The sequence below is a fragment of the Halichoerus grypus genome, chromosome X (assembly GCF_964656455.1).
Source record: "Halichoerus grypus chromosome X, mHalGry1.hap1.1, whole genome shotgun sequence".
In the NCBI taxonomy this organism is placed as follows: Eukaryota; Metazoa; Chordata; class Mammalia; order Carnivora; family Phocidae; genus Halichoerus; species Halichoerus grypus.
The window spans coordinates 70,784,165-70,798,166 of NC_135727.1; the positions used below are offsets into that span (position 1 = coordinate 70,784,165).

General features: G+C 41.0%; 1 protein-coding gene across 1 annotated transcript in view; it reads left to right on the top strand.

The window, feature by feature from the left end:
* Positions 1 to 731: 731 nt before the first annotated feature.
* The window catches only part of TEX11 (testis expressed 11), a 299,675-nt gene continuing 286,404 nt past the window's right edge, over positions 732 to 14,002 (top strand). The window contains exons 1-2 of the mRNA XM_078065032.1: positions 732 to 1,452; positions 2,129 to 2,186. Coding sequence (XP_077921158.1) covers positions 2,150 to 2,186 — 37 coding nt within the window. The 5' untranslated portion in view covers positions 732 to 1,452; positions 2,129 to 2,149. The remainder of the gene's footprint in view (positions 1,453 to 2,128; positions 2,187 to 14,002) is intronic.

Genomic DNA, 14,002 nt, shown 5'->3' on the forward strand with positions numbered 1-14,002 from the left:
CACCAAGTTCTTTCCCTAATTTAGCAATCTAGGATTGTAAAATGAATACCAAATTGCAGGATGCAAAAGAAGAGGCGTTAATAGCAGTACTTTCCCTGTTTTGCCTTTTTTCTTCACTGTACTATGTGATCTAGATGCAGAAAATTTTGAAGAGGGAAAAGAAATTATTTTTAGAAACCCCATCTTTTCCATGATAGGTAATGAGTGACTCTGAGACTGTCAGGGTCAGGAGGAAACTCTCTTAATGTTCCCAGAATTGAAGCCACAATCTCTTTTCTTTATCTTGCTAGCCAGCTTCACATCTGGCTTGACTGTGGTGCACAAGACTTAAAAGAGGGCTATGTGAGGGAAGAGGTGGGAGGCTTGTTAATGTTTTGATTTGGGGTTTTTCCTCCAAATTTGGAGTCATCATGCCTTAACACTGCTGTCTCTGAATAGAGATTTCAGTCAAAGGCCAACGCCTTGGTTGCAAGCATCACCCATAGATTTAGCTGGTACCAAACATGTTTATATATATATTCCACCGCCATCCCTAAAACCATTTGTCTGGAGATGGATGGGACTGCCGCCCTTACTGCGAACCTGCAGGGGAGTCATTAGATAGTTTCCTTCAGATTTGACAAGGGCTGGGCAGCAGAAACGTGTCTTGGAACTACAGGGTGTTCCATTCCTCTCAACTTCTGATATTTCTTTTTAAGATTTTATTTATTTATTTGACAGACAAAGCGAGAGAAGGAACACAAGCAGGGGGAGAGGCAGAGGCAGAGGGAGAAGCAGGCTCCCCGCTGCGCGGCGAGCCCGATGCGGGGCTCGATCCCAGGATCCCGGGATCATGACCTGAGCCGAAGGCAGAAGCTTAATGACTGAGTCACCCAGGCGCCCCTCAACTTCTGATATTTCTGACCTTTGCCTCTCTTGAATAACCAGTGGGCAATACTGTATATTTTCCTTCCTTCCTTCCTCCGTTTCTACCCCCCTTCCTCCCTCTTTCCCTCCCTCTCTTCTCCCCCTATTTCCGCTCCCTCCCTCTCTCTTTCCGCTCTGTCATTCTCTCCCTTTTCTCCCCCCCCCCCAGGCCTGTTCTCTGCTTGCCTGTAACCCTGGCCATCTGCACCCCTCTCAATAACTGTAGTATGCTTTCAGTATTGCACCGTATTTCCTTATTCTCTGTGATTCTAACCCCGGACTTCTAAGCTGCAACCCCAGGACTTAAGGCCTAGACGGCGCTCCGCATCTCCGCGTCCCCGCGTCCCCCGTGCCCCGACGACGCTTACGCTCGGAGGAAGCGTAAAGGCCGATTGGGCGTGGCCGTTGGTGACGTCACAACGGGGGGCGGTGCCTTCTGAGCGTCGACGGGCACCGCAGACGGAGTTCGTGGAGAGGGAACCGTGGCGATCGTGGTGTCCGCGGAGGTTCGTGATCCTGCCTCGGCGGAGGTAGGACGGGCCAAAGGTGGGTCAGCCCCAGGTTAGTTGAGTGGTTTATGCCTAGCGAGAAGATGTGGCCATTAGTTTAATACTTTTTAGAGAGTCCGCGAGGCAAAGGTTTTGAACTACAGAGCTGTGGTAGCTGACTCTCAGGTGAAGGAAAATGGGCGAAAGCAGAGGGGTTTTTTTGACTTGGATGAAGGATGGGGAGCGGTGTGTGGCCACCGAAAGCGGGAGATAGAAGTTTGGATGTGAACGACCAAAATTCCGTTGAAGCCGGACCGTTGATGATTGTTGGGGGTGGGGAGCTGAAGGCGCTAACGGATCTGCGAGAGTGGGAAAAACGACAGCGAGTGATTGGATACTTTGAACGTATGGGCGGTGACGTGGGGAGATTTTGAGCCAATTAGGAGGAGGCATCGAGTACCAGCCAGACCAATCACGGGGTACCTCGAGCCCTGGTTTCCCTGTTGTGGGGCAGATTATGGTAAGAAAAGACCGCGTGGAAATTTACTCCAGGCCTGGTTCTTGGCATGCGACAGCCAGGCCCTGCCCCTCATTAACTGCTTTTTCTGAGTTTTAAAACTTCTAAAGCACTTTTTCCCCTTCGGATAACAAGTAGCTGGAAAATTTGTAAAGAAATTTTATTGAGAGACTGGAGGATAAAGGACAGAATATTAAAATATTTTCTTATTTCATAGGCCTGAACCAGAGATTTCAAAATGGACAATACTGATTTTCGTTCCATGGATTTTAAAGGTATATAGCTTTACGTGGTAATAAAAATGTCAGGTTGTTTGTTGCCTTATCTAAGATCTAAATGTATTTTGTTTCTGAATTTTATCTTTGGACTGTCCATAGGTCCAAATTTTCTCATTTATATACCAGAAAAACAACATAGATGTTTAAGACACTGGAACCCTTTTAGAAGCTAGTATAAGGAAACAGAATTCACAGTTCATCTCTTGTTTTCTGAGGAGTCTTATGGCATGCAAAATAACACTGGTTTAATCTGAATTAGAGATCAACTGCTTAAAAAAAAGTACATTAAAAAAATTACTGCAAGATCCCGAAGTGCCTTGCCGTAATTATCAGTGAGAAATAAATTATATCCTGTGTAGTTTTAGATTTAAGTGCATTTTATTGTATCTTAATTATTTTAAGAACTGGTAATCCATGTATGGTATTTATGGGAAATCTTAATTAACAAAAGCAATTTAATTGACCAGAACACCAGATTCCTCAACCATGCCAGACATGGAAGAGTTTATGGTATTTCTTTTTTTCTGGGGACATGATTAGACCTGTAATGCAGTTACATTCACATTCATATAATAATGAAATGTGTTGTAAGCAGGGTGGCTACAAATCTATTAGGTCAATGTTTTGTTAATGCTTGTCATTTAAAAATTACAACAATAAAGACTTAAGTTTTTTTTTTAAGCCTTAAGTTTTTTTAAAAAACTTTATTTTTTTATTTTTATTTTTATTTATTTTAAAGATTTTATTTATTTATTTGACAGAGAGAGAGAGCGCACAAGCAGGGGGAGCGGCAGGCAGAGGGAGAGGGAGAAGCAGTCTCCCCGCTGAGCAGGGAGCCCGATGTGGGACTCGATCCCAGGACTCTGGGATCATGACCTGAGCTGAAGGCAGTTGCCTAACCAACTGAGCCACCCAGGCGCCCTGATTTTTATTTTTTAAGTAAACTCTATCCCAAACTTGGGGCTCGAATTCAAAACCCCAAGATCAAGTCATATGATCTATTGGCTGAGCCAGCTAGGCACCCCCAAAGCCTTAAGTTTTAATTTAGGATATAGTATCTTTCTTATTTATTTCTTTATATTTATATTATTATTTTATTTTAATTTTATTTTTTAAATAATCTCTGTATCCATCGTAGGGCTCAAACCCACAACTCTGAGTTCAAGAATTGCATGCTCCACTGACTAAGCCAGCCAGGCACCCAAAGGATATAGTATCTTAAAGGATATAAACATGGAATAGGCATTATGACTTTTAAGTACAGTTGAGCCTCAAAAAACACGGGTTTGAACTGCTCAGGTCCACTTACATGCAGATTTTTTACAGTGTGATATTGTAAATATTTCTCCTTATGATTTTCTTGACATTTTATTTTCACTAGCTTACTTTATTATAAGAATACAGTATATAATACACATAACATGCAAAATATGTGTTAATTGACTGTTATTGGTAAGTCTTCTGGTCAACCGTAGGGTATTAGTAGTTAAGTGTTTGGAGAGTCAAATTCATAGGTGGATTTTCAAATGTGCAGGGGTCAGTGCCCCTAACCCCCCGTGTTGTTCAAGGGTCAATTGTGCATGGTATTTGAGATCTTGTATTTACGTAAATATTTGAAGCACACAGAAAACTATAGGGAGTAAGATAATGATATATTATCTGTTTACCTACCACTAACTTTTGTTGAATCTTAACAGTTTGCCATATGCTTCAGATAGGTCATTGTTTCAGAGAACTAAAAGATTATATGTGCCAGTTTTTCATCTTTTAAAATTTTACATAAATTTGTATCATTTTGTATGATTTTTTTTCTGCAGCTTGTCTTTTTTTGCTCAGTATTGTGTTTTCCATATTTACCCATATGGATATTTTAGTTCTAGTTCATTTGTTTCCACGGCTGATTAGTACTATTACTTTGAATATGTCTCTCTCTCTCAAATAAATAAAAAAAAAATCTCTCTCTTTCTTAGAATAAATAAACCAAATCCTTAAAAAAGGGGGGGATGCCTGGGTGGCTCAGTTGGTTAAGCATCTGCCTTCAGCTCAGGTCATGATCCTGGGGTCCTGGGATCAAGCCCCACCTTGGGCTCCCTGCTCAGCAGGAAGCCTGTTCTCCTTTTCCTTTGCAGCTCCCCCTGCTTGTGCTCTCTCTCTCTCTTTCTCAAATAAATAAAGTCTTTACTTTGAATATAAGTATACCACAATTTATTTATCTAATCTCCTTTGTTGGCTGTATGAGTTGTTTTCAAATATTTGCTATTACAGATGACAGCACTACAGTGGACATTGTGTTGCAGAGAGTTTTTAGCAGGAGTTTTCTTTTTCCTTTTTCTTGTTTTTTTTTTGTTTTTTTTTTTTTAAAGTAATCTCTATGCCCGATGTGGGACTCAAACTCACGACCCAACATCAAGAGTCATATGCTCTATAGACCTAGCCAGCCAGGTGCCCCTAGCAGGAGTTTTCAAACATTTTTGGCCACCACCCATGGCAAGGAGATATATTTTACATCACATCTACACAGTGTATCAAAAGTTTAATGAAATAACCCTTCCTACATGCAGTACACTATGACATTTTTTAATTTAAATTCAATTAATTAACATATAATGTATTATTTGTTTCAGGGGTACAGGTCTGTGATTCATCAGTCTTACATAATGCCCAGTGCTCATTATTAACACAGAGCCTCCCCAGTGTCCATCACCCAGTTACCCCATCCCCCACCCCCCTCCTCTCCAACACGATGATATTTTCTCTTCTGTGCTTTTTCATTAAAAAATGTTGGTTATGACCCACTAAATTTATTTACTTCTTGAGCACTTGTGGGTGAGGCTCTAGTACAGTACTGTCTGATTGAAACAGTGCAAACACAATTTTATATTTTTTAGTAGCCACATTAAAAAAAGGCTGAATAGATTAAATTTTAACAATACAAATTATAGGGGCACCTGTCTGGCTCAGTCAGAAGAGCATGCGGCTCTTGATCTTGGGGTTGTGAGTTTGAGCCCCATGTAGGGTGTAGAGATGATGTAAATAAATAAATAAACTAAAAAACCAATACAAATTATATAGCTCAATATATCTAAAATGTTATCATTTCATCATATGATCAATATAAAAATTATTAGCAAGATATTTTATGTTCTTTTTTTTGTACAAAGTCTTTGAAGTCAGGTATGTATTTTATACTTAAAAACATACCTCGGGGCGCCTGGGTGGCTCAGTCGTTAAGTGTCTGCCTTCGGCTCAGGTCGTGATCCCGGGGTCCTGGGATCGAGTCCCGCGTCGGGCTCCCTGCTCCGCGGGAAGCCTGCTTCTCCCTCTCTCACTTCCCCTGCTTGTGTTCCCTCTCTCGCTGTGTCTCTCTCTGTCAAATAAATAAATAAAATCTTTAAAAAAAAAAAAAACAACATACCTCATTTTTGACTTGCCTCATTCCAAGTTCTCAGTAGTCACATGGGGCTAGTAGCTACCCTATATAATGGCAGTGCTGTTCTAGGGTATACATTTAGGAGTGGAGCTTCTGGGTCAAAAGCTATGAGCATCTTTAACTTTATAAATATTGCCAAATTGCTGTTGAGCGGTTTTAATAATTTGTACTCCTTCTCCCTTTCTCTTTTCCCTATATCCTTGCTAAGAATTGGTATTGTCAGACTTAAAAGAATTTGCGGGTGTGAAGAGTGTTGTTGTTGTTTTTTTAAAGATTTTATTTATTTATTTGACAGAGAGAGAGTGAGCACAAGTAGGCAGAGCAGCGGGCAGAGGGAGAGGGAGAAGCAGGCTTCCCGCTGAGCAGGGAGCCCGACGCGGGGCTCGATCCCAGGACCCTGGGATCATGACCTGAGCCGAAGGCAGACGCTTAACAACTGAGCCACCCAGGCACCCCAAGTGGTGGTGTTTTTAATTACCATTTTATTTTGGAATACTTTTAGATTTACAGAAATAGTGCAGAGTTCCCATATTACCCCCAGACAGTTTCATTTTCATTTATGTTATCATCTTCCATGAGCATTGTTTGAATTTCCATTTCCCTGATAACTAGTGAAGTTAGGTGTATTTTCAAAGATTTATTGGCCATTTGTGTTTTCTTTTCTGTACATGTAACCTTTTCAGTCAAGTTTTGTAAAAATGAACCACAGAAAACCATGTGGCAGCTCTAGGTCATTTTCTTCTTAGGGAGAATTGACATAACATCCATCTTTTTGTATCAACAGTTCAGACAATTTCAAGACCAAGAAGAAATTGGTCTAAGTTATACCCATTGGGGCTAAATAAGTGTAACTCCTTTTCTGCATGCCAGATCTTCAACTATTTGAAGATATTTATGTCCCCTGGGAAGTCTCTTCTTCAGATTAAGCATTTTCAGTTCGTTCAGTCATTCCTCATGTTTCATGGTTTCTAGTCACCTTATCATCTTGTGTGCTGTCCTCTGAAAATTCTCTGTTTTTTCATGTTATTCCTTAAAGTGCGGTACCCATAGCAACACAATATTTTAGGTTTTATATGATCAGCACAAAATAATCCTCTTTAGATTTAGGAATGATCATCATTCTCTTAGATACTGATGTAGTTAAGATTGAATTTTTTTTTTTCTTTTTTGGGGTGAGGCCAGTCACACTACACTAGTGATTCATTTTGAGTTTTTTTGCCCTCCAAAGACCCTCAGTCTTTTAATTTTTATTATTTTTATTATTTTTTAAGATTTTATTTGACAGAGAGAGAGTACAAGCCGGGGGAGCAGCAGGCAGATGGAGAGGGAGAAGCAGGCTCCCTGCTGAGCTGAGAGCCCAAAGTGGGGCTCAATCCCAGACTCTGGGATCATGACCAGAACCAAAGGCAGACACTTAACCTACTGAGCCACCCAGGTGCCCCATCCCTCAGTCTTTTTAAGTACATGCTGCTGTTAAGTTACATTTTGCGTGTCATATACTGGTACAGTTAGTTTTGAAGACTTAAATGCAGGACTATAATTTTTTTTTTAAGTAGGCTCCATGCCCAGTGTGGGGCTTGAACTCAGAACCCTGAGATCAAGAGTCATATGTTCAGGGGTGCCTGGGTGTCTCAGTTGGTTAAGCGACTGCCTTCGGCTCAGGTCATGATCCTGGAGTCCCTGGATCGAGTCCCGCATCGGGCTCCCTGCTCGGCAGGGAGCCTGCTTCTCCCTCTGACCCTCCCCCCTCTCATGTGCTCTCTCTCTCTCTCTCATTCTCTCTGTCTCAAATAAATAAATAAAATCTTTTTTTTTTTAAAAAAGAAGAGTCACATGTTCTACTGACTGAGCCAGCCAGGTGCCCCTATAATTTTTTTTTTCTTACATTAATCCCATTACTACAACCAGAGATTTGATTTTTATTCCTGATTATACATCTATCTTATTTGTTATCTCTCAGCTTCTTCATCCAACTCATTTTTTAAAAGATTTTATTTATTTGAGAGAGAGAGAGAAGGAGAGATCATAAGCCGGGGGTGGGGGGGTTGTAGGGGCAGAGGGAGAAGGAGAAACAGGCTCCCCACAGAGCAGGGAGCCCGACACAGGGCTTGATCCCAGGACCTTGAGATCATGACCTGAGTCTAAGGCAGACACTTAACCGACTGAGCCACCCAGGTGCCCCTTCATCCAACTCATTGACGAAATTATTAAAAAGGACAAGGCCAAGAACAGAGTGCTATGCCATGAAAAACCTCACTACAGATTGACATCAGTCCATCAAGCAGCATGCTTGTTCAACCTTCCTGATTTGCTCTTGTGTTCAAAGTCTGGCAACTCTCTTATTCTGTACTTGACTTTGTCCCTAGATTTAGAATTTCTGGTTCATCTTTTCTAAGGAGTCTTCGGGCTCTTTGTATATGTACTTCTGTTACCAACTCTCCTGTTGACTTTTTTCCCCCGAGTTTTATTGAGATGTAATTGACATAGTGTGTGTTTTTTTTTAAAGATTTTATTTATTCATTTGAGACACAGAGATAGAGAGAGAGAGAGCATGAGCAGGGAGAGAGGCAGAGGGAGAGGGAGAAGCAGGCTCCCTGCTGAGCCAGGAGCCCAATGTGGGGCTCGATCCCAGGACCCTGGGATCATGATCTGAGCCGAAGGCAGACGCTTAACCATCTGAGCCACCCAGGCGCCCCTGACATAGTGTGTTTTTAAGGTATACAGTGTGGTGATTTTATATATGTGTATATATCTAAATGATTACCACGGTAAAGTTAGTTAACACATTCATCATCTCACATAGGTTACAGTGTTTCTGGGGGGTGGGGAAATGGGTGAAGGTGGTCAAAGGGGACCAACTGTGGTGCTCAGTCCCAGGACACTGGGATCATTACCTGAGTTGAAGGCAGACGCTTAACAACTGAGCCACCCAGGTTCCCCAAGAAGCTGCCTTTTTAAAAATTATTTTATTTTATTATTATTTTTTAATTTTTAAAATTTTTAATTTTTTAAAGATTTTTTCATTTATTTGTCAGAGAGAGAACACAAGCACGGGGAGCGGCAGGCAGAGGGAGAAGCAGGCTTCCCGCCGAGCTGGGAGCCCGATGCAGGGCTCAATCCCAGGACCCTGGGATTATGACTCGAGCTGAAGGCAGATGCTTAACTGGCTGAGCCACCCAGGCATCCCTATTATTTTTTTTAAAGATTTTATTTATTTATTATTTAAAAAAATTTTTTTTTTTAATATTTATTTAGTTGACAGCACAAGCAGGGGGAGCAGCAGGCAGAGGGAGAGGGAGAAGCAGGCTCCCCGCTGAGCAAGGAGCCCGGTGTGGGGCTCGATCCCAGGACCCTGGGATCATGACCTGAGCTGAAGGCAGACGCTTAACGGACTGAGCCACCCAGGTGCCCCAAAGATTTTGTTTATTTATTTGAAAGAGAGAGATAGATAGGGAGAGGGAGAAGCAGACTCCTGGCTGAGCAGGGAGCCTGACGCGGGGCTAGAACCCAGGACCCTGAGATCATGACTTGAGCCGATGGCAGACGCTTCACCGACTGAGCCCCCCAGGTGCCCCCGGACTGCCTTTGTTTGTTTGTTTCTTTTTTTTCCCTTTCTTTCTTTCTTTCTTTTTTTTTTTTTTTTTTAAAGATTTTTTATTTATTTATTCATGAGAGACAGAGAGAGAGAGAGAGGCAGAGGGAGAAGCAGGCTCCCAAGGAGCAGGGAGCCCGATGTGGGACTCGATCCCAGGACCCTGGGATCATGACCTGAGCCGAAGGCAGACGCTTAACCATCTGAGCCACCCAGGCGCCCATTCCCTTTCTTTCTTTCTTTCCTTCCTTCCTTCCTTTTCCCTTTTCCCTTTCCCTTCCTTTCTTTTCTTTCTCTCCCTCTCTCTCCTCCCTCCCTTCCTTCCTTCTTTCTTTCTTAGTAATCACTATACCCAGTGTGAGTCTTGAACCCACTACCCCAAGATCAAGAGTCAGATTCTCTTCTGACTGAGCCAGCTGGGCGCCCCTTAGGCTGCTTTCCTGATGTTGAACAAAGTCTGATGTCACACTGTGCTGTCCTGCTCCTGACCTACAGCCCCCTGGGATTTCAGCTCTGCAGTACTTCTTTCTTTCCCCTGCCTCCTGTTCCTCCCTCCTTCCTTTTCCTTTTCTTTTTTTTCTTACTGTTCTTTCTCAGAAATCAGTTGGACTTAAGCATAATTTATGTAGAGTAGAATTTACACATTTTATTTTATTTTATTTATTTTTAAGATTTTATTTATTTATTTGACAGATTCACAGCGAGAGAGGGAACACAAGCAGGGGGAGTAGCAGGCAGAGGGAGAAGCAGGCTCCCCAAGGAGCAAGGGAGCTCAATGTGGGGCTTGTTCCCCAGACCCTGGGACCATGACCTGAGCCGAAGGCAGACGCCTAACGACTGAGCCACCCAGGCGCCCCAAGAATTTACACATTTTAAATGTATAGGTTGATCCCATTTTTTGGGTAAATGTAAACCATATAAATAACATTTCAATCAAGAAATAGAACATTCTTATCTCAGAAAATTCTGTCATACCCCTTTGTAGTCCATCTACCGCCTACCCTCCACTCTAGGCAACCACTGTTCTGATTTCTATCACTGTAGATTAGTTTATAAATGAAATCATCTAGTATGTATTCTTTTTTTTTCTATGCTGTCTTTCACTAAGCATAGTTATTTTGAGATTCATCCATATTGTTGCATATGAGTAGTTAATTTTTTTATTGCTTAGTAGCATTCCACTGGATATATATACCAGTGTTTATCCATTCATATCTTGATGGACATTTTTGACTATCATGAGTAAAGTTGCTATGAATATTCATGTATAAGGTTTTTAAAATGACTTAGGTTTTCATTTCTCTTGGGGGAAATGCCTAGGAGTGGATTTGCGGAGATGTAAAGTGCCTTTGTAACCAGGTTTCAACAGATTGTCTAGAGTATATCCTTTCTGGAGGACAGGTTTTGAAGGGTTCAAATTCTTAATTTGAAGGAGATTAAGAGGTATAAATTTCTAGTTATAAAATAAATAAGTCATTGGGATGAATAGTACAGCATAAGGAATATAGTCAGTAATATTAGAATAAAGTTGTATGGTGATGGATGGTAACTACCCTTATCTTGATGACTATAGCGTATTGCAAAGAATTGTTGAATTCTGTGTTGTGCACCTGAAACTAGTATAACGTTGTATGTCAACTATATCTCAATTGAAAAAAAAACAAAAAACAACAGCAACTGGGCTGGGGGTTTCCTAAAACTGTTCTGTCTGATTCAGAGAAAGTTCCTCATCTTGGCAAGCACCAGGACCATCCAAAATAGAAGGCGACTTAATATGGGAATAGCAAAAAATTTAGTAGAGTTTTTGAAAGAGTATTTGTACCAAGATAATTTAGCTCAGTTGTCCTTCTCAACATTAAGATTGTTTCTTTTTAAAGAATGCCAAATGTTTATCAAGCTTTAGGACTCTCTTTTGTTTTTTTTTAAGGTTTTATATATTTATTTGAGAGAGGGAGAGAAAGAGCACGGATGGGGGGAGGGGCTGAGGTGAAGGCAGATGCTTAACCAACTGCACCACCCAGGCACCCCTCCTATGGTTAATTTGGAGACAATTCTCCTTTTTCTAGATTTTTAACATCTTTGTGTTTGCTTTTATATATATACCCTTATGGTCTATTAAAATACCTAATTTTATACTTTCGTTTCCTATTAAATTTATGATGACTGTTAGGAGGTAGATATTAACTAATTTGTTTCAACAAATTTTCAGAAATCAGTCATGACATATACTCTAGATCAGCCCTATCTATTAGACCTATAATGCGAGCTACAAATGTAATTTAAAAATTTATAGGGATGCCTGGGTGGCTCAGTTGGTTAAGCGTCCAGCTCTTGATCTCAGCTGAGGTCTTGATCTCAGGGTCGTGAGTTCAAGCCCTGCAATGGGCTCCGAGCCTACTTAAAACATTTTTTTTTGAGTAGTCACATTAAAAAAGTAACAAGAAAAAGAAAGTAAAGAGAAACAGGTGCAATTATTTTTAGTAACAATAACTTTAATACTATATTTTAGCCCCACATATCCAAAATATTTCAACATGTAATCAGCATACAAAATTACTGAGATATTTTACATTCTTTTTTTATACTAAATATTTGAAATCTGATGTGTATTTTACAATTACAGCATATTTCACTTTGGACTAACCACATGTCAGGTGCTCAGTAGCCACATGGGGCTGCCCTGTTAGACTGCAGATCTAAACTTAAAACTTCAGTAGTAAAACTCAGTCAAGATAATTGGCTTTCTTTGAATCTCAATGGTTTTTTTTTTTTTTTTGAATCTCAATGGGTTTAAATCATTTGGAAGCTTCCCTGAACTATTTTTTCCTTATTCCTTTAAATGCCATAATGGGATCCTCAGATTAGGAATGGCATAGTTATTAGGAAATGTTCCAAGACAAGGCCACATAGTTCAGAGTCATGAGCATAGCTTTTTTTTTTTTTTTAAGATTTTATTTATTTGACAGAGAGAGCACAAGCAGAGGGAGAGAGAGGGAGAAGCAGGCTCCCCGCTGAGCAAGGAGCCCGATGCAGGACTTGATCCCAGGACCCTGGGATCATGACCCAGGCCGAAGGCAGCCGCTTAACCAACTGAGCCACCCAGGCGTCCCATGAGCATGGCTTCTATATGGCCTGTGCAGAAATCTTGTTGGGGTCACCTAGTATGCACATATTAGGTAGCAATAATAATACAGTTTATGAAATAAAGAGGTAGAATAACTAACACAATACAACCTTCTTAGTGTGCCATGTAATGTGTTTCAGGCTCTGTCCCCTACATGCCTGCCTGCCTTTCTTTCTTGTATTTTTTTAAAGTAAGGTCTGTGTGCAATGTGGGGTTTGAATTTATGATCCCGAGAACATAAGTCTCTACTGATTGAGCCAGCCTAGCTCCCCTTCCACAATGCCTTTTTAATTTTTTTAATTTTTTTTATTTTTTTAAAGATTTTATTTATTTATTTGACAGAGAGAGAGATAGCGAGAGCAGGAACACAAGCAGGGGGAGCGGGAGAGGGAGAAGCAGGCTTCCTGTGGAGCAGGGAGCCCGGTGCGGGGCTCGATCCCAGGACCCTGGGATCAGGACCCGAGCCGAAGGTAGACGGCCAACGACTGAGCCACCCAGGCACCCCCCACATGCCTTTCTAATGGTGTTTCTTGTAACCTTCCTTTACCCATTTTCTAACCATACATAATTATTTATGGTTATTTAAACCCACTGTGCTTTTCAACACCTCTGTGCATCCCCCTCTGTTTGGTATGTTGCCTGGCAATCTCTAACTCATCCTTCAAGACCCACCTCAAATGGAATGGCAACTTAATGAAGCCTATTCTGCCATTCTTATAACCCATCTCTCAAATGGGCAGTTACTCAGTTCTTTCTTTATATTCATCTTGTACTCACAGCACTTAATACATAGTGTTGTAAATTTTCCCATTTTAATTTCCCGTAGTAGTGTGATATACCTACTTGATGGCGTAGACGGCCTCCCTCATCTTTGTATTCCTCGCAAGATCCCCAGTTCAGCCTTCCAAATGTGTTGTTACAATCTGTCACCTGCATTCCCAGCCTTTCCAGGTATTGTTTCTGGTCTGGTTTAGATGTGAATCTACTAGGCTAGTGTCTTGGATAAGTCTTTCTTCCAGTGCCTGTCACATTGTTAACACTCAGTAAACAGAAATCAATTAATTAAATTAAAGTTGCTTAAATAGATGGAAATAGCCTTTGGTAACCATGGTGAGTAAAACACACCAGATCTTAGCTGAATAGAAGATTCTCAGTCAAAAACAATGGGGCTCATATGTTGGCCATTGTAAATAATGCTGCAGTAAACATAGGGTGCATATATCCTTTTGAATTAGTGTTTTCATTTTCTTTGGGTAAATAAATACCCAGTAGTGGAATTATTAGATCATATTTTTAATTTTTTGAGGAACCTCCATGCTGTTTTCTGCAGTAGTTGTGCCGATTTGCATTCCCACCAGTAGTGTATGAGGGTTCCTTTTTCTTTTCTTTTTTTTCTTTTTTTAAATTTTTAAATTTATTTTATTTTTATTTTTTTAAATTAATTTATATATCTTTTAAATGCATGTGCCTCTGGTAGAGTGCTCACTTCTTTAATTTTTATTTATTTGTCAGAGAGAGGGAGGGAGGGGGAGGGAGCCCATGCACAGGCAGGGGGAGCGGCAGGCAGAGGGAGAAGCAGGCTCCCCACTTAGCAAGGAGTACGATGCGGGACTCGATCCCAGGACCCTGGGATCATGACCTGAGCTGAAGGCAGTTGTTTAATCAAC